A 25,486-nucleotide genomic window follows, 5' to 3' on the forward strand; every position below is an offset into this window, starting at 1 on the left:
CCCTGCTAATGCGCTTGGGAAGGCAGCAGAAGATGTTCCAAGTGCTTAAGTCCCTGCCACCCACATGGGAGACCTACCTGGGTAGCCCTCCAGGCTCCTGGCTTTAGCCTGGTCCAGTCCTGGCCATTGCAGCCATTTGGGGAGTGAGCCAATAGATGGAAGCTCACTCACTCACACTCTCTGACTCTGTCAGTAACTATACCTTTCAAATAAATAAAATAAATATTTTATATAAAAAAATAGATTACCTCTGGAAAAAGTTTATTTTTTTCTGATGAACTAGTGCGCCACTGATGCAATAACACTGCCTAACAGGCCATCGGCACCCACCCCAGAGCCAAATGTTACCAGGGACCAGAGACAGTGATGGGAGGCTGGCACTCGGGGCTCGTGCTTCCTGGACCCACAGATACCCTGTGTACCCAAGAGCAAGGTGGGGTTCCTCCCCAGGCCTCCAGCCCCGAGTCCACACCCCTGCCTTCCCTGGTGCATTATTTATGGCCCATCGCTCACCTCCTGCAGGCTCCGGGATGCTGCCTGCAGAAGCTGTGACCTCACTGCCAGTGGTCTCCCTGGCAGCAGGCGAGGCTGTCCAGCTGGGTGCTCAGTGTGGGGAGCAACTCGGACTAGACTAAGTTACTGGAATTAGGACTTATTCTATGCATCTGCTCTCCCACAATATGGCGCTGAGAAGGGAGAAACAGCTTCTACGCAGCTGCCTCCAGTTCAACCAATAAACTGTGGGACCTGCTCCTGATTGGAGGAGAGCAGCGTACTCGGCGTATGGGTAGCAGAGTTGGGATTGGTGGAAGAGGACTATAAAGGAAGAGAGAGACAGCATGCACCGGGAACATCTAAGGGGAACACCTGTGCAGCCCCCGAGAGAGCCGGCCGGCGGTGTGCCGCTCCCCTGCGGAAGTGGGGAATGTGGCAGGGGGAACCGCCCTTCCACGGAGGTGGAAGGACCGGCAGCCAACCCGGGAAGGACCAGCAGCAAACCCGGGAAGGGCCGAGCAGACGAAAGAACAGCGCAGGGTCCTGTGTCGTTCCTCCACGAAGACAGGGAGCGACATAATGGTGCCGTGACTCGGATATGAATCCTAGGCAGGGTTTAGTGTCGTTCCTCCATGAAGACGGGGAGCGACACTCAGGACTGGGAAGACTTGGCTCTGGGTGCGGCTTCCCTGACTCTGTCGGGTGGGGGCCTCTGCAGAGCAGATGTCAGTCACCCTGGGTGCAGGAATAGACAGCGATTGGACACCTATCAAACACAGAGAGCAGGGATGCTAAATCGAAGCACCAAGAGATAGTGAGGTTTGGGGAAGCTTGGGAGGGAGCAGGGGAACCTGGGAGATGGGACTCAGGAGGCCCAGGGCTGTCCAGGGGCTTCTGGAACAACCTGCGTGGAGCCCTTGGTCTCTGAGTTCTCACAGCAAAACCACTAGGGAAGCTCATCAAAGCACAGTTCTCGGGTCCCCCACCAGAGTGCCAGGGTCAGAGCTCGGGGCCTGGTGGTTTACGAGGTCTCCAGGTGGTTCTGAGACCCTGCAAGCCATCACTCAGGACCCGGGAGTTTGAGGCTGAAAAGGGGGCTGGCCTGGGGGGGAGAAACATGATGCCCGCCTGCTGGTTTCTGGGCTGTGCTAACACTGGCCGCACACCTTGATTTCCCGGAAAAAACGGGGCATTGCTGGGATGACAGGAGTCTCATGGTCATTTCCCAGAATTCCCACGTTCAAATCCGAGCCATTAAGCAACTGCTAAACGCGGCTCGTGCCCGTCCTGTGGGGATGGACACGGAGGTGAAGGTGGCCCGGCTGCTGCCTCGCTGCCTGCGGATGCTGCCTGCCCAGGTTTCAGCTTCTCCGCCCGGCCAAGCGCCCCTCTTGCCGAGTTTGCATCCCTCAGGCCCTGTGCTGCTCGCGCCACGTGCACTCCCTCAATTCATCCTCACAACAGCCCAGCGAGGTCATTAAAGAGGAGGAAAGGAATGCACAGAGAGATTAAGCAACTTGCTCAATGTCACACAGCTGCAAAGCTGTGAGCTCCTGGCACGTTCGGGGCATTGCTTAATTCTAGGTCTAAGCACCGCTTCTTACAGCACTAGGAGAGAAGGCAGGAGGACATGGTCCTCACTGGCTACATTTTCAACTAAGAGAACCAGAAGCAGCAACAGAAACTGTTCAGCAGTGAGAACTGGGTCCCCTTCCCCATCTCTCTCTCTCTCTCTTTCTCTCTCTCTCTCTCTCACACACACATACACACACACACTATGCACTATGCACTATGCATGCTTCAGCCCCACACGCCTGGGCCTGGAAAGGCTAAAGGCTGAGCTTGGACTGTGCTGTGCCTTTGCCCAGGGAGTCAGGAGCTCTCTGAGTGTATCAGCTGCCTTGGCACGGAGGAGGCTGCTCACAAGGTGGCTGCCGCGGGTGGGAAGAGGGGACGGGCTGTGCCATCAGCCAGGAGCCGGCTGAGCCCCACACAGGCTGTGAAGGGGGAGGGGAGTGCGGGGAGGGAGACTACAAGGGAAGCAGCCGCCCTTGGTCCCCTCCAGGGGACACAGCGAGGTCACAGCTTCTGCAGGCGGCATCTGAGAGCCTGCGGGAGGTGAGCAATGGGCCATAAATAATGCACCAGGGGAAGGCAGGGGCAGCTGGTGTGAGAGCACGGCCTGGACTCGGGGCTGGAGGCCTGGGGGGACCCCACTGTGCTCTTGGATGGCGAGGGGCCTCGTCCTCAGGGGCTCTGTTTCCCAAGATGAAGCCAAGTGCACCTGTCCTAAGGGCCAGTCTCTGGGAGGCTGGCAGGAGGACGTGGGGTCGGGATGACACTGAGCTGTGGGCAGAAAGGCCTGATCCAAGCGTGACGTGGAGCGTGAGGTGGTGAAGGGGAGACGCCCTGGTCCTCAGGCTGGGGACCAGACTCTCAGACGGCCCGCAGGGTAACCAGAGGACCGCCCGTTGGTGCTCGCATCCTGCGCGTGCATCCCGCTGCACGTGGGAGCCCTCGGCGAGTGACTCAGAGGAGCCTGGCACTTGGGCGTACACAGATTCTGAACAAAAGAGCAATGCGCCCGCCCGTACAGAGGTGGCAAGACAAAGGGAGAGGACTCGGAGTTTCCAGGAGGCGAACTGTGGGAGGACCTGGGGGACGGGGGCCGTTGGTGAGGGGTCACGTGCCTTCCTCCAGCGCCCTCTCTGCACTCCCAAGGGCCCAGGGCTGTCTCTGCCCATTAGCTTCTGCTTTCCTGGGAGGGAGGGAGCAGGGAGGGATCTTTACACGTTGCTGGCCTGCTTTCAGGCAAAGTGGGGGAGAGCAGAGAGCTTTTCTTGTATCTGCTGCTTCTCAATTGTCTTCAGCCAAAAGAATCCTCCTGCCAAAATAGCATATTTGGGGGTGGCCTATTTCGGAGTTATTGTGGTGGTGGTGTTATAATTATACCAGTCAGAGAAGCAATAGAGCCTGGTGTCTAAGAACAGAGATCCTGAGAAGTCATCTGGCCTAGTACTTAGGATGCCTGCATCCCAGATTGTAGTGCCTGGGTTCTAGTCCCAGCTCCACGCCCAATTCCAGCGTCCTGTTAATCACACACACCCTGGGAGGCAGCAGGTGGTGGACCAAGTGTGTGCGACTCAGCCACCCACATGGGAGACCCTCATCGAATTCCTGGCTCCTGGGGAGTGAACCAGCGGACGAAATCTGTGTGCATGTGTGTGTGTGTGCATGTGTTCTCTCTCCCTCTCTCTCTCTGCCTTTCAAATGAAATGGATATGAATAATTAAAAAATAAAGTCAGCTGATTAGTAGCTTGCATTCACCTGCAGCTTTCATGCCTCCTGCCATAGTCACCAGTTCCGGGGGTTAGCACATGGGCACTTGGGAGTGGGGCCCCTGGTCTGCCCGTCTCAGGTGCTTAAATCTGTTTACTGCCCACAGCGTATCCAGCCTGCTCCGGCACTCTACAAATATCCCCTCATGTATTCATGTATTCAACAAATACTGACAGAGGGCTGCTCTCCACCTGGGAATCTGCGGGGGAGCTGCCCCTCCAGTCGGCCCCTCAGCACAGCTTGGGCCAGCAGGAGCATCAGGATGGAGGCCGGCCTGGGTGGCCACCTGTCCCCCACCGGGGGGGGGGGGTGCCTGTCTCTAGACCAGGTCCCTTCCTCCAGGGGTAACTGAAGCCCAGGAAACCTTAGCTCTGGTCCTTGTGACAAAGTGTAGACTTAGAAATGTTAGCTCCCAAGACTGGGGCCAAAGAGTTCATCTCCAGGCCTGCCTCAGGTTTTGTTTTTATTTTGAAATGATTATTGATTTATAGGAAGTTGCAAAAAATAGTACAGAGAGGTCCTGTGTACCCTTCAATCAACTGGCCCCAGTGGCGACACAAGCATAGTACAAGGTCAATGTCTGAGGGTGCCACAATCAGGACGGGAGGGGCTGGTAACCACACTCTCCTATCGTGGAGCCCCAAGGACCTGTATCAGGTGTGAAGACAAACATGTTTTAGGCACACACTGGCATCCTTTTGAGGGTGGATGGACTGGCACTGGAAGAAGATGGTCAAAGACTGACCAGCCAGGCAGTGGGAGGCTGCAGAGTAGCCTTCGGAAGCAACCAAGAGACGTGGGAACAGCAGGTCTTCAGGTGTTGCTTGCAACAGTGAGAAACTAGAAAAAATGCTAAATGCTCAACAGTACAGGAATGACTTTACTGCAGAAAAAAATAATTTTTTAAATGTATTTATTTGAAAGGCAGAGTTACAGAGAGGCGGGGGCAGAGAGAAAGAGTCTTCCATCCTCTGGTTCACTCAGCAATGGCGGAAGCTGCACTGATCCAAAGCCAGGAGCCAGGAGCTTCTTCTGGATCTCTCACGTGGGTGCAGAGGCCCAAGCACTTGGGTCATCTTTCACTGCTTTCCCAGGCGCATTAGCAGGGAGTTGGATTGGAAGAGTGGCAGCCGGGACTCGAACCGGTGTCCATATGGGTTGCCGGCACTGCAGGTGGCAGCTTTACTTGCTACGCCACAGGGCCAGCCCCAGAAAAAATAATTTTATCAGGGGAAATTTTGATAGTATAATGACAAGTGAAAAAATCACCAGAAATATGTTCAGTGTGATTCCTTTGCAATACATACAGTCCATCCTCAACAGCCAGGGGACTGGTTTCAGGAATCCTCAGGGACACCAAAATCCACAGACACTAAAGTCTCTGCATAAGATGGTGTAGTATTTTCACAGAACCTATATACTTCCCGCTGCGTACTTTTTTTTTTTTAAAGATTTATTTATTTATTTGAAAGTTAGAGAGAGGCAGAGGCAGAGAGAGAGAGAGAGAAGTCTTCCATCTGCTGGTTCACTCCCCAGATGGCCACAATGGCTGGAGCTGTGCTGATCCAAAGCCAGGAGCCAGGAGCCAGGGGCCAGGGGCCAGGGGCCAGGAGCTTCCTCCAGGCCTCCCATGTGGGTGCAGTGGCCCAAGCACCCAGTCCATCCCCTACTGCATTCCCAGGCCATAGCAGAGAGCTGGCTTGAAGTGCAGCAGCCAGGTCTCGAACCGGCGCCCACATGGGATGCCAACACTGCAGACGGAGGCTTCACCCACTACACCACAGCGCGGTCCCCACTGTGTACTCTCAATCATGTCTGGATTCCCTGTAAAACCTAGTACTGAATATAAAAGCCACGTAAAGGGTTGTTACACTGCTTTGTTTTGGAGAATGATGACGGTAAAGAAAGTATGTACATGTTCAGTACAGATGTGTTTTTCCCTAGTATTTTTGAAAAGATTTATTTATTTATTTATTTGAAAGGCAGAGTTACAGAGAGAAAGGGAAAGAGAGAGAGAGAGAGAGAGAATCTTCCATTGGCTGGTTCGCTCTCTAAATGGCCACAACAGCCCAGGGCCTGGAACTCCATCCAGGTCTCCCGTGTGGGTGCAGGTGCAGGTGCACAAGCACTTGGGCCATCCTCCACTGCTTTCCCAGGTGCGTTAGCAGCAAGCTGGACCAGAAGCGGAGCAGCCAGGACTTGAACGAGTGCTAACATGGGTGGTGGCTTAACTCACTGTTCCCCAAAGCTGGCCCCTTCCCAAATACTATTCATCTGCAGATGCAGAAGCCACGGAGCCAGAAAGCTGGCTGTGGACAGCACAGTTTGTTCATCCACTCGTCCGTTCACGGCTCTGTGGGTTGTTTCACTGTTTGGCTGTTACCGTAATGCAGTATAAGCATCTCCGTACAGCCCTGTGCAGGCGCAGCCCTTCATTTCTGTCCACTGGCCCGCAGACCAATTACTTTACCCAGTCAGCCCTCTGGATCAATGGGTTCCACACCCATGGTTCAGTAATGGATGAATAGTATTTGAAAAACCACCGTGTCTGCACTGAGCGTGTTCAGACTACTTTTTTGGTCATCATTCCCTCAAAGAATATGGCACAATGGCTATTTCCATGGTGTTTATGAGGTCCGAGTTAAGAGACTGAAATGATTCAAACACACACCACACCGCTTCCTGGAAGGGACTTGAGCGTGTGTGGATGTGCGTGTCTGCAGAAGGTCCTGGGGCCAGTGCCCTGTGGACACTGAGGGAAAACTGTGTATAAAGTGGTCCAGGCCCCCCGCACCAAAATGTTCACACTGGGGCCAGCCCTGTGGCGTGGCTGGCAAAGCTGCCACCTGTGTCGTCGGCATCCCATGATTGCTGGCTTGGCTCCCAGCTGCCCATTTCCAATCCAGCTCCCTGCTAACGGCCTGGGAAAAGCAGAAGAAGCCTCAAGTGTCTGGGCCCTGTACCCATGTGGGAGATCTGGCTGAAGCTCCTGGGTCCGACCTGGCCCAGCCCTGGCAATTGCAGTCATCTGGTGTGTGACCCAACAGATGGAAGAGCTCTCTCTCACTCCCAGCCACCCACCCCCCCCCGGCTCCTGTAACTTCCAAATAATTTTTTTAAAAAAAGTTGAGCCTGCTGAGCTTTAAGCAGTGGAATTATGAATGATTTTTATTTTTCCTTCTGCATTTTGAATAGTTTTGGAACTACTGTAATTTTTTAAATGTGTATATATATATTAAATATTTGTTTATTTAAAAGGCAGAGTTACAGAGAGGCAGAGGAGACAGAGAGAGGTCTTCTGTCTGCTGGTTCACGCCCCAAATGGCCACAGTGGCCAGAGCTGGGCCAGTTGGAAGCCGGAAGCCAGAAGCTTTTTTTGGGTCTCCACGTGGGTGCAGAGGGCATTTGCAAAGAGCACTGGGAGGGGGGTGGCGCGGGGCTCTGGCTGTCCTCTGGGAAGGGGAGGGGGTGTCTGCAGTCACCTGGAGAGCAAAGGCCTGGCCCTGCAGGAGGAGGGCCCCTACCGGTTACAGCGGGAGGGGCAGGGCATAGCTAGGGAGCGGGCCGGGTGGCCCAGGAACACAGAGGCAAAGCTGGCAGCTGGTGCTACTCCAGGGCCAGGCCGAAGCCAGGCATGCGCCCCTCCCCACTTCCTAGGTGCGGCTTCCTCACCGTCAGCTCATGCACACCCAGCCTTCCCTACCTCAACCCAGGAGCTCCTGCCATGGGGCCAGGGCCCCAACCTGCTCAGCTCTGTGAGCATGGGGCCTGGCTGACCCGGTGTAGGATAAACAGAGAGGTGGATGGACAGACGGACGTGGACGGAGCTCCTCATCTCTGGTCTACATCTGCTGACCTTCCAGCTCTGTGCAGGCTCCGGTGATTCCTCCTCCAGGAAGCCCTTACTCAGCTTGCCTTGCCTCCACGCGCTCCATGGTAACCACAGTCACTCTTAGCAGTCTGCGCGGGACCCGTATCATGGGACTCTGTAGTGTTTCTGCTATCAGGGCATGAACCTTAAAGGCAAGCTCAGCTTTGGTTCTCCAGGGACCCCCCAAAAAAAAACAGAGTTGGCACCCAGATCAATGCTATAAACACAGGGGGAGGATGCTCGCTTCCCCCTGAGACCACTGGGCTCCTGATATTATATAGGGAGGGGGGATCGTTCCAGCCTCCCTCCCCCTACTAGGAGATGGAGATTTTGTGACCCCATGCCTGTTGGCACCCCAACCCCATCAGCTAGTTCTTCCTTGTTCCAGTCATGGTCACGAGGGGACAGGAGAGGGATGGTGACTCAGCCCAATTCATCACCACAATGGAAAAACCCGGTCACCTGTCCTCCTGGCAGCAGCACCAGAGCCGCCTCTGCAGCTGGAAGGGCAGCAGCCACGCCAGCCTCTGCGACCTTCTGTCTTTCACCCGCTGAAAAATCAAAGATCAGACTGTAGAGGAGCCCATGGCCGGCACCCCAGGCTGTGTGGCCACGGGCATCCTTGCTGACAGCTTCATCAGGGTGCTCCTCCCTGACGGTCACGGTGTTGGCCACCGGCACCCGGCATGCCCTGCCTGCAATGCAGAGCCCACCTGCCACCAAAACTCAAAACACCTTTTCCCCGCTTCCCTTGCAGCTTTGTCAGGGAACATTCTGGGCTCCTCCAATCAGACATTCCATTCTTGACTAAACTAGAGACTGGGGGTGAAAGGAAGCCCATAGCATGTGGAATGCGCTCTGATGAGGGCAGCGGTAGCATGGATCGATCGAGACCCACACCAGCATCGCCTCTGGCTTCAGAGGCAGCCATGGTCCAGGAGGCAGTGCCCAGCATCCGGGGCAGTGCCAGCACCTGGGGCAGTGCCTGCATCCGGGGCAGTGCCAGCAGCCGGGGCATTGCCAGCACACCCTGCAGTGATGGCAGAGGCAGTCTGACACCGAAGCAAAGCCGCAATGCCAGGCCCATCTCCTGAAATCCTGACAGCTGCCCACCCTCGGTGTAACAAAGCCCTTTCTGCTTAAATCGCCTGCAGGTGGTCTCTATTCCTGCAACGAAACACTTGAGAAATCAGCCCCAGGTTCCACATGGGGAGGCGGAGGCGCAGAGAGATCTTCAGAAAAGCTGTGTCTGATCTTGGGCCTGGGTGTGGCCAGCTGAACTTCACCTGCCCATTTTACAAGGCAGCGACTTGCAAAGCATCTTTTAGGTAACTGGGGGGGGGGGGGGCACTTCTTGGAGGCCCCTGTCGCAGGGAACAACTCGGCCCTCTGCAGTGTTCTGCTTGCCTGTGTTCAGCCCAGCCACCACGCTTCCTCCACTGTGTGTTAAAGATGAGAAGAGGAGCCGGCATTGTGAGACAGCGGGGTGCCTGTGACGCAGGCATCCCTTATGAGCGCACATTCAAGTCCCAGCTGCTCCACTTCCAATCCAGCTCCCTGCCAATGCACCTGGGCAAAGCAGAGGGCCCAAGTACTTGGGTCCCTGCCACTCATGTGGGAGACCCGATATTCCAGGCTCCTGGCTTCAGCCTGGCCCAACCCTAGCTGTTGCGGCCATCTGTGGAGTGAACTAGGAGATGGAAGATCTAACTTTTCCTTTCAAATAAACAAATCTTAAAAAAAATAAAAATAAAAAAGAAGAGAGCCCTCTGGCAGAAGGGACTGAGGTTGGGACTGCCACAGACTCCTTTTTGCCTCCCCCACGAGGAGCCAGGGCCCCCTCCCCCACCTACTCCCCCAGCACCAGGGGTGGAGGCAACAGCTCTAGGGGCTCCTACACTCATGTTTCTTCGTTATTAAGCCAACACTTTTAGGGGCTCTAATCTGCAGCCTGAGCATACATTTGGAGTTCACAAATTATTTGAGCTAAGCACGTTGTCTGCTCAAGGTCATTGCAAATGCCATTCTCAGGGGCCGCGCTGTGGCGTAGTGGGCTAAGTCTCCTTCTGTGGCATGGGCATCCCATATGGGCGCCAGTTCGTCTCCTGGCTGCTCCACTTCCCATCCAGCTCTCTGCTATGGCCTGGGAAAGCAGTAGAAGCTGGCCCAAGTCCTTGGGCCCCTGCACCGGTGTGGGAGATCTGGAGGAGGGTCCTGACTCCTGGCTTCAGATCCACTTAGCTCCAGCTGTTGTGGCCATTTGGAACGTGAACCAGCCACTGGAAGACCTTTCTCTGTCTCTCCCTCTTGCTGTCTGTAACTCTACCTCTCAAATAAATAAAATGTTAAGGAAAAAGTCCCATTCTCAAACAGGTCACAGTGTCAAAACCCTTGGTAGGCGACTTGTACCCCCTCTTGGGGCCTCGTCCCTCCACGGAATCCAGAACAAGCCAGGCCTCGTTAATTATGTTACTAGACCAGCAACAACTTGTATTGCCCAATGACTAAGTCTGAAATTACTGGAACTCAGGAAAGCCGGAAAGAGTCCCTAATGCAATAATGACAATTTCATTGTTGATAATAATAGTGATCACGTATTGAACACTTAAACCATGTGTCTGCACAATACTAAGCATCCTCTTGACCTCGCATCATTTAATCCTTACAAGAAGCCTCTCAGGTGAGTGCCTCTCAGCTTCAGAGTATGTCCTGGACACTCGGGGAGGTGATGTGCCCGATACCAGACCTCGCCCACGCGCTTAGCCGGCTGACTGGCTGGCGAGCTCCAGGTACAGAACCACACAGAAGCTCAGCCTGTCACCAGGGACCCCTCCACCCCCTTAGCAAAGGAGGAAACTGAGGAGCAGAGATTTCCCCAAAGCGAGAAATCCCAGCTGGCTGTGCCTCCCTGGTTTCCGTGCTGCGCCAGGAGCAGGAACGTGCGCTCCATCTGGGGCCACCGAAGCCCGTCCCCAGCCGGTGCGTGGGTTGGTTCCCGGCCACCTGGAGCTGAGGGGAAGCCAGGACCTCACCGCAAACCAGCCTGCACAGAGGCCCCCTGAAGGCAGGGGCAGCGCCCCTGGACCCCCAAGATGACTTGGCCCTGCGCACGCCTCCTGCACCCAAAAGCGTGGCGTCCAGGACGTGCTGGAGCCCGAAGGGAACCTGGGTCTGCAGGACGCGTGTCTTGCGCTGTTTTGCCTAAACAAATGATTTCAGGTCATCAGATTTCCTCGCTCCCCAGCGTGTGGGCCTCGGTCCAAGGCCACGGCCCTCCCTTTTAGGGGTGGGGGAGGGGCAGCAGGTGGGAGCCGCTGCGCCGGGCGGAGGAAAACCCGGGACTCCGCGGGGCGAACTCGGGGGAGAGGGCACCCCGGGCGGGACCGGCAGGGCCAAGCACAGCTTTGCTAGGAGCCATCCACTCCCGCACGCGTTCTCCCAAGGAAACCCTGGGCTCCGCAAACCGGACGACGCCCCAGAGAGCCCCGGAACACCAGGCTCTGCCCGGTCTTCCAGGCCTTCGGGAGTCTTAAAAAAGCCCCAGGCAGGGGCCGCCCCTCCCCCGGGAACCCGACGTCGCTGACAACAGGCCTGCGCTCCGAGAGGCCGGGACCCGCAGAGGTGAGACGTGGAAGGGGGTGCGGACCCGCAAGGGGTCTCCGCCGGATCTGCGGGTCGTGGCGCCTGGCTCAGCTCCCGCAGCGGCAGGAGCGCAGTGGGCACCTAGTGCGATCCTAGGCGCAGCAGCCAGGCCTGGCCCCGCGCGACTGAGCGCCCACGCCCCCCCACACACCCACGTGGGCCCGCCCCCGCGGCGCGCCGCCCCCAGCCCCGGCCTCCGCTCCCGGCAGCGGCGCAGGGGCTCCCGGCTGCTGGCGCCTGCACCGCGCGTTGGCGGCGGCGGTGCCGTGGCCCGGCTCCCCGCCTGCGCGTCTGTGTCTCCCGCATCACCTCGGTGAGTCTGCGGCGCCCCCAGGTCGCCGCTCCCTGGTTGTGGCGCGCGCAGCCCCAGGCTCCGCGCACGACCCCGAAGGAGCGCCGCACCTTCCCGGCCGGGCCGCCTTTCTGCTAAGCGAGGACAGCCCCCTCGTCCCCACCCAGCCCCGGAGCTCCCTCCTTGCCTTCCCCGCGGGGCACGGGAACCCCCTGCGCCACCAACCGCGCCCCGCGACGGCCGGGGGCGGCGGGGCCTCTTTGTTCACCAGGCGGGCGCAGGGCCCCTCCCGCGGTGTCGCCGGCCCCCTCCCCGCGCGCTCTCCCCGCCTCCCGGAGTTCGTCCGGACCAGGTGGCGGCGGGCGCCTTTTGGGGGTGCGCGGCCGTGCAATTGGTGGATTTTTTCGCACGGGTTTGGCGGGGGAGCGCGGCGTGGGGGGCGGCGAGAGCGCTCCTGCTGCTGCTGCTGCCGCCGCTGCTGCCGCTCGGCGCTCGCCTTGCGCGCTCCCCGACGCCACAGCCCGGGCCGTGCCGCGCCGCGATGAGGGTGCTGGGGCACCGGCTGGAACTGCTTACAGGTATCGCCGTCGCCGCTTTCCGGGTCGGAGCGGGCTCCGACCGCGGTACCCGGGGGTTGGGGCGCTCGGGTGCGAGCCCGAGGGGTGCGGATGCCAACTAATTCCCAGCTTGTGCTCTACCTGCTCCTGGGCGGAGCCCGCCCGGCTCTGCTGAGAGTGAGCGAGACGGCCTCTGGGGTCCCCTCCCGGCTCAGGGAAAGGAGCTCGGATCCCCTGCCCTCCAATCGGGGCGGCTCACTCCCCAAGAAAGGAGCGCCCTGGACTCCGGGCAGCACCCGTGCCGCGGGCGTCTCATGTCTGCTCCCTGTGACGGTCCTTTCTGTAGGGGGAGAAGTTTCTTGACCGTTATGGAGGCCAAGTGGCCTGGGATCCTGGTGTCTTGGGGGGCCCTCTGGGGAAGTGACCAGATGCTATGCTGGAGACCCACAGGAGCGTTGGGCTGTGCCGGGTGAAGCGATTGGGACTGGCCGCCCTGAACTGGGCGGGGGGGCTGGACAGTAACACCCCGGCTTCCGTGTGCGCCCCCGGGGAGGGGTGACTGGGAGGGGGGAGGGGGACACTCGGGAGTTCCCCGTCCATGTGCTGCAGGAACGCATGTGGCTTTCAGTAAATGTGTCTGGCACCTGGAAGTGCGGTTTCTGCCCCGGAGGACCTTACAGCACGAGAGCCGGGTTGCAGGCAGGGAGGGGCAGGGAGCAGTCAGGGCACTGGAGAAGAGGTTGGAGCCTGAGCTAGGGCGGGGCGGAGCCGGCGGGTGAGAGCAGGGGTGGCCTTGAAGAGGGACTCTGTGTGTGACACAGGGGTGGGGTCATAGACTTGAGGCGTCCAGGCGGCTGCCCTGGTGTGAGCCAGAGGCTTGAGCTGGGAGGGATGTGGAGCTGGAGACAGTGGGGGCAGGGCAAGGGGCAGGCTCTAGGCTGTGCATTCCCAGGGCAGGCAGGGCCTGGGAAGTGTGGGCTCGGAGCCCGCTTAGCCACAGCCAGCATCTGTCATCTCTCATCAACTTTGCCTTGGCGAGCTCTCTGGCTAGGGCAGGCCCTGCCCACCTGCCCTGGAGAACGGCCCAGGTGCTGGACTTAACCCCTGCCCAGGGCAGGCTGTACAGCCCCATGGAGATGGAACTTCTGGGTCCTTTCCTCCTCCCCTCCCTGCCCCCACAAGGCCTAGAGGAGAAATGCTCACGGTGGGCACGTGGGGGACCCGAGCTTCAGGGCCCTGGGTGCAGCACCTCTCCTCCCTCGTCAGATGGGCTCACCTGCTCCACCAGACTTGCTAAGCGGCTGGCCAGGCGGAAACAGGACCCTGCCTGTCACTGTCGGTCCCAGGCTCCCTCTGACCTCTAACCCCGGGCCTCAGCGCACCCCCTCTGTGGCTGTTCGGCCATCTCTGCAGCCCTCCTGTCTGCCTCTCCATCTCCCAGTCTTGGATTTCAGTTCCCACCACTCACTCGCCGAGGTTAGCTCGCCTCTCTGGCCTCAGTCTTCTGCTCTTAAAGGTGGCGTGCGGTTTGCTGAGATAGCACAGGCCATGCACCTCCTGGGAACAGGCCTCTCGGCCTTTATTTCCCCTCTGATTGCGCAGTCTTGGCTGCCCCCAAAATGGAGAACTCCATGTGTCCTGGCTGAGGAGCCACCAGGGACACTGGATCTGCCCCCAGCCCCTTAACCTTGCTCACATGCAGCTGTGAGAATTTGACCCATTGGGGAAGGTAAGCAGGTCACAGGGTGGCTGTTGATTGATTGTAGTGGCATACAGCAAGTGCTTAATAACTGTTGACTGAGCCCAGGCTGTCATCAGCAGTGTCTCCAGGATAACTTTTTTTTAAAAAAAAATTATTTATTTGGGGGCTGGTATTGTGGTGTAATGGGCTAAAGGACTTGGGCCATCTTCTGCTGTCTTCCCAGGTGCATTAGCGGGAGCTAGATTGAAAGTGGAGCAGGTGGGGCCGGCGCCGTGGCTCACTTTGTTAATCCTCTGCCTACGGCACTGGCACCCCGGGTTCTAGTCCCGGTTGGGGTGCCGGATTTTGTCCCGGTTGCTCCTCTTCCAGTCCAGCTCTCTGCTGTGGCCCGGGAGGGCAGTGGAGGATGGCCCAAGTCCCGCACCCTGGGTGGGACCGGCAGGGCCAAGCACAGCTTTGCCAGGAGCCATCCACTCAAGCCAGGCCATCCACTTGGGCCCTGCACCCACATGGGAGACCTGGGAGAAGCACCTGGCTCCTGGCTTCAGATTGGCGCAGCTCCGGCTGTGGCAGCCATTTGGGGGGTGAACCAACGGAAAGACCTTTCCCTCTGTCTCTCTGTCTGTAACTCTACCTGTCAAATAAATAAGTAAAAATCTTTAAAAAAGTGGAACAGCAGGGACTCGAACTAGTGCCCATATGAGATGCTGGCATTGCAGGCAGTGGCTTAATCCACTACACTACATTGCCAGCCCTTTCAGGATAATTTTGTAGAGGACCTGGGACTCCCTGCCTGCACGTCAGCCTTACAGAATTGTTTAACTGAAGCAGCTTTTAAAAACTCTGATTTGTCTGGTTCTCTCTGGTTTTCACAATCTCCTGTTTATTAAGACCATTAAAAAAAAGGATGTATTAATTTGAAAGGTAGAGTTACACACACACACACACACACACACACACACAGAGAGAGATAGAGAGAGAGAGGAAGGGAGGGAGGGAGGGAGAGAGGGGTCTTCCATCTGCTGGTTCACTCCCCAAATGGCCGCAACAGCCAGGGCTGGGCCAGACTGAAGCCAGGAGCTTCCTCCAGGTTTCCCACATGAGTGCCAGGGCTCCAAACACTTGGGCCATGTTCCACTGCTTTCCCAGGCACATTAGCAGTGAACTGTATCAAAAGTGGAGCAGCCAGGACTTGAACCAGTGCTCATATGGAATGCTGGCATCACAGGTGGTGGTGGCTTAACCTGCTACACCACAACGCCGAGCCCTATTATGCCCATTTATAAAAGATTTATTTTGTTTAGTTAAAAGGCAGAGTGACAGAACAGAAGACACACACAGAGGGAAGGAGCTTCCATCCATCCAGTGGTTCACTCCCTAACAACAGTTGGCGCTAGGGCAGGCTGAAGCCAGGAGCCGGGAACTTCATCCAGGTCTCCCACTTGGGTGCAGGGACCCAAACACTTGGGCCATTTTCCGCTGCCTTCCCATGTGTGTTAGCAGGGAGCTGGAGCAGAAGCAGACAGCCGGGACTTGAAAGGCACTCTGGGGGTGCTGGTGCTGCAGGTGGTGGCTTAACCTGGCTGCGCCACAACGCCGGTCCCTATCGTGCCTATTTTACCAAGGAGCTCAGTCAGTTGCTCCCACTCATACCGCTAGGAAGAGGTGGCGCTGGATTCAAACCCAAGTCCTGAGCAGGGAGTCGCCCATGGCAGTCCGACTGCCTGGCCTTGGGCCAGGCTCACGGCTGCTCCGCTCTTGTCTCTCCTCGTCTGGGAAACGAGATCTTCAGAGATGCCGTGTGGGAGTGCATGGCAGAGGCACATGCTGAGCCTGGCCGCCCAAGGTCCTGGCGTCTCCTCCCCCAGGGCGTGCCGGTTCCTCCTTCGCTGAGTCTCCCTACAACCCAGGCCTGTCTGGGACGTGTCTCTGGGACCCCCGACGTAGCTCGCAGGTTCCCATCCCCCTTTCTGGCCGGACAGCCACGGCCTTGACACCGGTCCCGTCCTGTGTGGGACTGAAAGGACGCCTGGCAGCCGTCATGTCATGCCCAGGCCCTGCTTGTCTGTTCTAGAGAGAAGGAGACTGCGCTGGTAACCGAGGCCACGGAGGCTGGCAGCTCCCAGACTCCCACGGGGACAGGGAAGGCAGGGCTGTGGGAGTCCCAGGACGTGAATTTCCGGGTTTCCTGGCTGCTTCTCACCCCCCAGGGCCAATTCTTAACTTCTCTGAGCCTCAGTCTCATCAGTAAATTGGGGGTAAGGGTCCCAGCTCATTAGCGTTGTGAGGAAGCCCACGCCCACACGTGTGAAGCAGCCAGTGCACGGTCACGCCCGCACACGAGCGCTGTGCAGTTTCCAGAGGGCACGTTCCCGGTGCCTTGGATGGTCGCTGGGAATGTTTATTTTTCAGTGGGACGTTAGTCTGTTTACAGACAGGAAGGCGATTGTTTCTGTGCCGTGTGTCAGAAGTCGCGTTTCCAAGCTGGCTTGGAGTCGGGGCAGCCCCCGAGGGGCAGGCTCAAGCTCGGGACCGGCCTCTTGGGAGTCTCCGCTTGGGATTTTTAAAAATACACTTGATGTGTGATTAAAAAGCAGAAGGTTCGGTTTCCTTCCGTTGCGTGGAGGCCATAGTCTGGCCCGGTTTTGTAGAGCAGACTTAAGCAGTGTGATTGCCGGCAGGTGTGTCAACTCGGGTTTCACAGGCGGCAGCCGCTTCACTGGGGTGCTGGGATGTAGGTGTGGGGACATGCAGATGAGGGGAGGGGACGTGCCTGGGGCACAGGGAGGCTGGGGTGGGGAGATGGGGACGTTCTGCTGGGCAAAGGAGGGTGCGCTGGCCCGACTCCTTATTTTTCAATTTGAGAGGGGGTGAGCACGACAGTGAGTGAGCGTTCCCATCCGCCGGTTTACTCCCCAGATACCTCCACTGGCCCCAGGCTGGAAGCTGGGTGCTCCGTCCAGGTCTCCCACATGGCTAGCAGGGACTCCAGTTACTTGAGCCATCGCCCACTGCCTCCCACCATCTGCAGTGGCAGGAAGCTGGACTCAGGAGCCAGAGCAGGGCACACTGAGAGGAGACCTGTGGCTCAACCTCTAGGCCAAACGTCAGCCCCTGGTACAGCTCCTGGGAAGAGCAAGCTGGCAATGATGTACCAGAAGCTTAGAAACGTGTGCACCCTGTGAGTCAGGGCTGAATTTTTAGGAACAATGAATGAGGTGTACAGCAGTGTTTGTTCAAGGATGTTCATCCCACCATTGCTTATAGAAAAAAAAAAAAACTGGGGCTAACCCAAGTTCCCGACAGTAGAGGGGTGCATGCACACCGGACAGATGCCGGGGGAGCCAGTGCTGCCAGTGTTTATCCACCTGAACAGATGTCCCCTTACAATCACGGTGGTGACAACTCGTGCTTCTGTGGCGTTTGCCGTGTGCTGGGCACAGTCCTGGCTTCCCACACGGTACCTCGTTGTCTCTCTAGAGAGACAGGTGTGTTCCTTCCTCCTCTTGCAGGTAAGGAAACTGAGGCACGGCTTACGTAACGTGATACATGATCGGCTGGAGTTGGAGCCAAGATACCTGGCTCCAGTGTCTAAGAGGTGGTGCAACACAGTGTTGTTTACTCTTTAAATTCTTTGCCAGGGATGGGGTGGGGGTGGCGCTGTGACGCAGTGGGTAATGCTACCACCTGCAGCGCGGCATCCCAGTTGGGCACTGGTTCAAGTCCCAGCTGCTGCACTTCCGATCCAGCTCCCTGCTGATACGCCTGGGAAAGCAGTAGACGATGACCCCAGTCCTCGGGCTCCTGCTCTCATGTGGGAGATCCGGATGAAGCTCCTGGCTTCTGGCCTCGGCCTGGCCCAGCCCCAGCTGTTGCAGCCGTTTGGGAAGTGAACTAGTGGATAGAAGGTCTCTCTGTCTCTCCTCTCTGTAACTCTGGCTTTAAAATAAATAAATAAATCATAAAAAAATGTAGGGGCCAGCATTGTGGTGAAGTGAGTCAGGCTGCTGCCTGGACACGTGCATCCTATGTCAGAGTGCCTGGAATCCGGGGCCACCTCTGCTTCTGAACCAGCTTCCTTTCAGTGTGCCCTGCCACTGTCTAGGGAGACCCTGATGGAGCTCCTGGCTTTGGCCTGACCCCACCCCAAAGGTTACAGGCATGGGGGGGGGGGACCGGCAGATGGAAGACCGACCTCTCCCCTGGCTCTGGCCCATTCTGCCTCTGTCACTCTGTGTTTCTACTAAGTAAATGAAACTTTAAAAAAGACCTTCAATTTATAGATGAGCATTGAGAAAAGAATGCGAAGATGACGCCAGTACTTTAACAGCGGTTTTATTGCTCTGTAGAAATTACAAAAGCAGTCCTGGCTGACAAAGTGCACTGGCACCAAGAAGCACATAACATTCACATCCGTGCATGGTTTTTGAAGACCCCTTAGCTGTCTCCATTTTCCTCTCTCTGGTTTTCTCATTTCTCTCAGCAAATGTGCACTACATGAAGTTCAAGCTCTGTGTTGGCCGGAAGGTAACCGGTGCACAGGGGAGCGCAGTCTTACGGGAGCTGTGACTTTGAAGCCCAGGTCTGGTGTACAGACAACAGAGCTGGCACAGGGGCAGGTGCTCGGGTGGACGCTGCAGCTGGCTCTCGACCAGTCTAACGGGAGGAGCTCCCTGCCGGCCACGTGAGCCACCTGGGCAGAGGTGGGACTGCAGCACACTGGGGTTCTAGGTCCTAGCCTCAGCCTCCAGGGCCAGCCTGTGCCTTAGTTTGTCCCTGTCCTGCTGGGGATGTGCTGGGCTGGACAAAGTCCCCCAGACACAGATCCTCAACCCTGGAACCTGTGTCTGTCGCTTTGTATGGCACAAGGGACTTTGCAGGTGAAATTAAGTTAAGGGTCTTCAGGTGGGGAGAGTCGTCTGGCTTCCCCAGGAGCACCCAAACTGCAACCACAGGGATCCTTGGAAGAGGGTGGCAGAGGATATTCAACCACAGAAAGGGAGGCGATGCATGAAGCAGGAAGCTGTGCTCATGGCCTTGAAGAGGGAGGAAGGGACACCAGCCAAGGAATGCCAGGCACGAGGCTCTGGGTGCCACACCAAGCGGGAGAACAGATTCTGCCCCTGGAACGTCAGAGGGAGCACAGCCCTGCCAGCCCCTCGACTGGCCCAGCGACACGGGTCCCTTGTTCGGACCTGCAGCCCGCCGAGAGGACAAACGCGTGTGTGGTGGTGGCCACAGGAAGTCCACACGAGGGGTGTGCACAGAGCACACTCGAGCCTCGGCCTCTGCCAGGCCACCGCTGGGTGGTAGACAGACCACGGGGTTGGGGTCTGCATACCTGGTTGCGGTTGGCCCGGCTGTGTGACGAGGCTGAGCCTGGGCTCTCCGCCCCGCCCCTGCCCTGCGGTCCTGGTGTCAGCAGGGAACGGGTGGGACACCGCGGGTACACGGGGAGGCTCACACAAGCCTGAGTCGGGTGTGCACCTGCAGTCAGCCTCACGCACCCTGGCTGCCTCGGGCCTGCTCCTGCCCCTCCTTTCCTAATCCTCCAGGGCTTCTAAGCCATGCATGAAATGTGTGCCTGGCCCGAGTGACCACGCGTCTCGCGTCCCATAGCAAACACCTGTAGGTACAATTTCAGTCCTGTGTTGGGCAGGGTGTGGCAGGACAGGTGCTGTGTGCCTGTTGCTGCACCCCTTCCTAGGCCAGTGAGATGGAGGATGGGGACCCCAGCTTTTTTGGAAGAGACGGAAGTATGTGTCTGGGGTATCTTCCCCACAGGGGGCATGTGTATGTGTGTGTTAGGTCCCATGGTCAAGTCCAAGGTTTGCAACCCCAGTAATCATACTCTGGGCACCCCGACCTGTTTCCTGACGGGGCTGGTGAGCAGACTTGTGGGTGGGGTTTTCAACAATAGTGTATGCTTGGTGTGTGAGGTGTAGAGATGTTCCGAGGCGATCTGGAGCTGGGGGCTTGGGGCAGCGAAGGCAGGGGTTGGGAGAGCCCTTCCCCTCCCCATAAAGGGAGCGAGCTGAGCCTGCTGCTCCCAGGGCCTTGCCGGCCTTGCAGGGTCACTGTGTACGCAGCCTGCTGGGATGGGGGAGAGGGGAGTGGTGGGCGGGGGCTGCTGCTCACCATCACGGCCAAGGGGCTTTCTTGGGGGCGCCTGTGCTGGAGTAGCCCTGGACTTCCTGCCCTGCACCCTGGCATTGCCGCTGGAGTGCGGTGGGGAAGGCGTCTCTCAGGCCGTTGGGCCTGGCCGCCCGTGTGTGGTTGACAGAGAGGTGTGGCTGATGTTGGGGAACTGTGGGCCTTACCCCAGTCCCTCTGGGTCACGCAGGAATTCGGAGTGTCTCAGGGTCTGGATTCCAGAGCTTACAAGTCAGGTCACTGGCCGTGAGCGGCAGAGACCACACACAGACTTGTAGAAGGTGGGAACGTCCGGGGTCTGTGGCCAGCGAGGTGGACTCGGCAGGTGTGTGGTCTCTGCCCGGCGGTTTGGTCCTCTAGGGTCAGTGAGTCCTAGGTCAGGCCCTTCCTCGCACCTGCGAGATGGTTGCGGGCTCATAGAGCAGCCTCCTCATAGTCCCAGCAGAGGGCTGCTCTCCCCTCGGATTCCAGCAGAGGCCTGGTGCCCCTCGGGGAGCCACGCCTGAGCCTGAGCCTCGCTCCGCACGTCTGGTTGTCTCCTCCCTCACTGGCTGCTTGCTCTGCTTCGCTGCTGTCCCCCCCCCCCCACCACCACCACCTTTCCCTGGGCCTCAGTCCTGGGACACCCGTGCTCTCATCAGTCCATAGCTTACCTCCCCGAGTCTCCTGGCCTCTATGGTGGTGTGGTTGAAGCCCCAACCTCCTAAGGGACTGAGGTCACACCCTCTTAGCCACCCGCGGGATTGGGTCCCAGCCCCGACCCCCGGGGCAGGCGTGTGGCACGACCACTTGGAGTGCCCGCATCCCTTACTGCACTGCCGGGTTTCAGTCCCAGCTCGGCCTCTGATCCCGCTTCCTGCCGATGCGCACTGGGAGGCAGCAGGTGGTGGCTCAGGACTGGGGTTGAGGCCTGGGTTGAGTCTGCAGTCCCGGCTTCAGCCCGGCGCAGCCCCAGCTGTTGTGGGCATTTGGGGGAGTGAACCAGCAGATGGGAGCTCTCTCACTCTCTGTCTCTCTGCCTTTAGAATAGAATAGAATGGGGCTGGCATCCCATATGAGCACTGATTTGAGTCCCGGTTGCTGCTCTTCCAATCCAGCTCCCTGCTAATGCACCTGGGAAAGCAGTGGAAGATGGCCTGAGTGCTTGGCCCCTGCACCCACGTGGGAGACCTGGATGGAGTTCCAGGCTCCTGGCTCTCGCCTGGCCTAGCTTTGGCTGTTGCATCCATTTGGGGAGTGAACCAGCAGATGGAAGATCTCTCAGTCTCTCTCTGTCTCTAACTCTGCCTTTTAAATAAAGAAATAAATCTTTTAAAGAAATAGAATCATCTCCCCCTAGGTTTTTCCCTTCCCAGGTCTTCCCCAGCTCGCCTGTGGAAACCCTCTCCCTCCAGCGGCTCAAACACCCTTGACTCTGACACCTCCCATCCCCCACCCCTGCCGCATCACGGGTGCGGTTAGCACTGCCTTCGGGACACACCCAGACTCTGAGGGCACCCCACTTCCCCATTGTCACACCCAGACCCTGAGGGCACCCCACGTCCCCATCGCCACTGCCAGACACTGGAGGCCTCAGCCATCAACCCCTGTGCGGGATTCTTACAGTGACAGTTCACGTCCCTGCCCGCCCCAGGTCTGTTCTCTACAAAGGAGGGGTCCTTGACCACAAAGCATCAGCCACGTCTCCGCTCTGCCCAGAGCTCGCCAACCACTGTTTTTCCTTCAGCCTTGGAGGCTAAACCCCCACCCTCCGGCCCCTACCTGTCCGCCCTCCCCCGCGCTCCCTCAGCTCCAGCCGCCCTGGCTTCTGTTGACACCTTCCTCGTGGCCTCCATGCTTGCCATTCCCCCTGCCCTGAGTGTCCTTGCCAGGATCTCCAGGGCTCCGCCCCTGACTCGGAGTCTGTGCTGGGTCGCCCTCTCCTCCCACAGCCTGTGATCTGTGCCTCAGATCACGACCCGCAGCCCCCGCCCCGTGGGACACGGCGACATCGCCCCCTCCGTGTCACCCAGGACCCGAGACACCCCGTGTTCTCTAGGATCTGTCAGCTTTTGCCCCGCGCCCAGCAGACCGCATGTGTGTGTTTATCGGTCAGTGTTTTATCTCTGGTGTCCGAGTGTCCCTTATCCGAAAGTATTCCAGATTCCTGAGTTTTTCTGATCTTACACTGTTGGCGTAGGCTTTACCTGCTGGGCAACCCCAGTCCAAAACCTGAAACTTTCAAGCCCGTGTGAGCACTCGAGAGATGCCGGATTCTGGAGGACGCTCAAGTTCTCAGCATTTCGAGTTTTTGGATTAAGGGTGCTCCAGCTACAGTAGGTGTCCAGGCAACTTCCGATGATGGATGGATGAATGAATGAATGAATGACTTACACTAGGGCATGCTCATCCCTGCCGGACCCCGTGGACTGAGAATGGAGGTTTCATACAGAGAAGCCAAGGTGCTGGCAGAAGGCGGGACATGGGTGGGTGGAGCACCGATGCAGGTGCTGGTGTTTCGGGCAGGAAAGCTGCAGGAGCTGCCGGGCGTTGATCAGAGCGCCGGTGACGAGGCATTTGGGGGTCGGGGGCCCTCCGTGGGAGCAGGGCCCCATGAGAAGGCTGCTCCTCTGGCTCCTGCTCCGCGGGGGACCGGGCGGCAGTGCCCTGGTGGGAGGAGGAGCCTCGCCTCGGCTCACCTCTCTGAATCTCACACCACAATCCGGTACGTGTGCAGCTTCGTTTCTGGGAAACTTGCCCGATTGGGCAGAGAGACACAGCTGAGCTGAACGAGACACCTGCACTAAAGAAACCTGAGAATTTGTGACGAAAGAGCGCCAGTCTGTGCTCTTGGCTTTTCAATGTGGGTCACAGCAGCTGGTGCTGATGCCGATGCCGTGGGCTCGGGAGGTGGGGGCCAGGGGCTGTCTAGGTGAAGCCACCCGAGGGGCTGCACAGTGTTTACATTATGCTGGCCTGCGGCCAACGTACTCAGCGCTCCCCCCCTTTCCCTGGGAGAAGCCCCTGCTTTCCCTTCTCCTTGACTCACACGTGTTGGTCTCCAGGAGAAGCGCACCGAGCTTCGGGTAACTCCGACTGCGTCCAACAGAAGACCCCTGATCATACTCATCGTCAGTTAAACAGGATGAAAATGAATTTCCTGTTTCGTAACTGTGACCTGGAAATGGACTGTCCCACATCCCGGTTTTTGCTGTTCTCAGTTACCTGGATTCCTTCTGCGTTGCTGCTCTGCCATCGTCAGTATCCTGCCTCCGGGCCAAGAATAACTATTCAGGCTCCTGCCATCACGTTTATTTTTAAAAGATTTATTTGAAAGAGTTACACAGAGAGGGAGAGGTAGAGAGAGAGAGAGAGAGAGAGCTCTTCCATCCATTGGTTCACTCCCCAGTTGGCACCATCTGCCACAACCGTGCCAATCAGGAGCCAGGAGCTTCTTCCAGGTCTCCCACATGGGTGCAGGGGCCCAAGGACTTGGGCCATCTTCCACAGCTTTTCCAGGCCATAGCAGAGAGCTGGATCGGAAGTGGAGCAGCCAGGACTCGAACCAGCGCCCATATGGGATGCCGGCACCACAGGCGGGGGCTTAACCCACTATGCCACAGCGCCGGCCCCTGCCTTCACATTTGTATTAGAGCCAGCAGCCAGGAGGAAGTCAAAGAATGCCGTACCTCCTCTCAAGATCACCAGCCCCGAGCCACAGGCTTCCACTTATTTTTCACTGGAAGGATAACGTGTGGTCATATAAAACTTTTAATATTTTTTACTTGCCCACATTTATGGAGTCATAACTGGGCTTCATTCTCATTGTCCAGTTGCCCAGCTAAAACCGGGATCTCTTACTAAGGAAGAAGGAGAGAGCAGATGTGGGGACCATCGGCCGACTGCCCCAAGAGGCCCTGTCACGGCTCCAGGTGGAAGCCGCCCAGACAGACTGTGTAACTGGCTGCCAGCTCTGTCTGCCCTTGCTCTTGGGCCAGGGACCAGCGGTTTACTGTGTCTGTTCTGCACCTGGAACCTCGCTGGGTGGAGAAACAGAGCTCGCCCGTCGGTTCCGTGCCTCACGGAAGAGCTCTTCAGCGCTGCGACCAGGGCGCATCCTGGCTGCTGTTGCTGCTGTCCCATGAACAGCAGAATTTGCAGAGTGGACGTCAGCAGCCTGGGAGGGAATCCTGGAGACGGCGGCGGAGTGAGGCAGCGCCACATGGCGTGAGAGAGCACGGGCACCCGCAACTCCCAGCCGGGGTCGGAAGCACTGGATCCGAACGTGCAGAAGTTTTCGGAAGACTTTACACGAGTTATTTCCCATCTTAGAATCTGTAAGCCTGTTTGCAGACAGAGCTACAAAGAGCGCTGAGCGCTGGACAGAAAGGGTTTGGTGATGAGGGTTCCTGCTTTCCCAGAATGATCCCAGGGTGGTGACGTCACACACCGATGGTGCTGACAGCAAGTCCTTCTGCAGGGAGAAGTTTGGTGACGAGCACTCCAGCCGGAAGCACGCTGGTCCTGGCACCCGGGCCAGGGCTGAGGTGGGACCCAGGGTGCACAGCTCCAGGCTTTGCGCCTGCCCTGCCCAGGTGGAACAGCTGGATGATACGCATATGGCCTCGGCGAAGTGAGAGAGGGTGTGGATGTCACGGAAGCCACCGAGTGTTTTGGGCCTGAGAGTGAAGATTATCAGGAAGGTCCCTGGGGGCTGGTGCTGTGGCCTAGTGGGCTGAGCCTCCACCCGTGGTGCCAGCATCCCATTCGGGCGCTGGTTCGAGTCCCAGCTGCTCCTCTTCCCATCCAGCTCCCTGCTAATGGCCTGGAAAAGCAGCGGAGGACGGCCCAAGTGCTTGGGTCCCTCCTAGCTCCTGGCTCTGGATCGGCTCAGCTACGGCTGTTGCAGCCATTTGGGGAGTGAACCAGCAGATGGACGATCTCTCTCCCTCTCTCCCTGTCTGTAACTCTGCCTCTCAAGTAAATGAATAAAATCTTTAAACAAAAAAAATCACCATAGTCCACTCTGTTCCATTGACTTTGCATTTTACCTGCAGGCCATTCATGCATGCATTCCTTTTTTTTTTTTTTTTTAATTTTATTTTATAAGTAAGAGTTACAGAGGGGCAGAAAGGCAGAGAGATTGAGATTGAGATTGATTGATCTTCCATCTGCTGGTCCTCCCCAGATGGCCACAATGGCCAGGGCTGGGCTGGATGGAAATCAGTAGCTTTTTCTGGGTCTCGCATATGGGTACAGGAGCTGGGTCATCTTCCGCTGCCCTCCAAGGCCCATTAGCAGGCAGCTGGGTTGGAAGTGGAGCAGCCAGGACTCGAACCAGCAGCTATACGGGATGTTAGCACTGCAGGCAACAGCTTTACCCACTGTGCCCCCAGGGCCGCTGCCCACATGCATTCCTTCTGCAGCTCAGGAGAGCACCCTCCACCCTGACTGC

The 25,486-nt window shown here is 57.7% G+C and overlaps 1 protein-coding gene across 4 annotated transcripts in view; it reads left to right on the plus strand.

The window, feature by feature from the left end:
- The first annotated feature begins 11,031 nt into the window (after window positions 1-11,031).
- NDRG4 (NDRG family member 4) overlaps window positions 11,032-25,486 on the plus strand; it is a 39,277-nt gene continuing 24,822 nt past the window's right edge. For 2 of the 4 annotated variants that reach the window (XM_051846841.3, XM_089319731.1), the window contains exon 1: window positions 12,066-12,218. In XM_051846841.3, the coding sequence (XP_051702801.2) occupies window positions 12,182-12,218 (37 nt within the window). In that variant the 5' untranslated portion in view covers window positions 12,066-12,181. Of the gene's footprint in view, window positions 11,328-11,509; window positions 11,662-12,065; window positions 12,219-25,486 lie in introns of those variants that run through there. The other 2 variants (XM_070061973.2, XM_070061977.2) reach the window with 2 other exon arrangements.

The sequence above is a fragment of the Oryctolagus cuniculus genome, chromosome 18 (assembly GCF_051225735.1).
Source record: "Oryctolagus cuniculus isolate XC-2025 breed Fujian yellow rabbit chromosome 18, ASM5122573v1, whole genome shotgun sequence".
NCBI classification, from domain to species: domain Eukaryota; kingdom Metazoa; phylum Chordata; class Mammalia; order Lagomorpha; family Leporidae; genus Oryctolagus; species Oryctolagus cuniculus.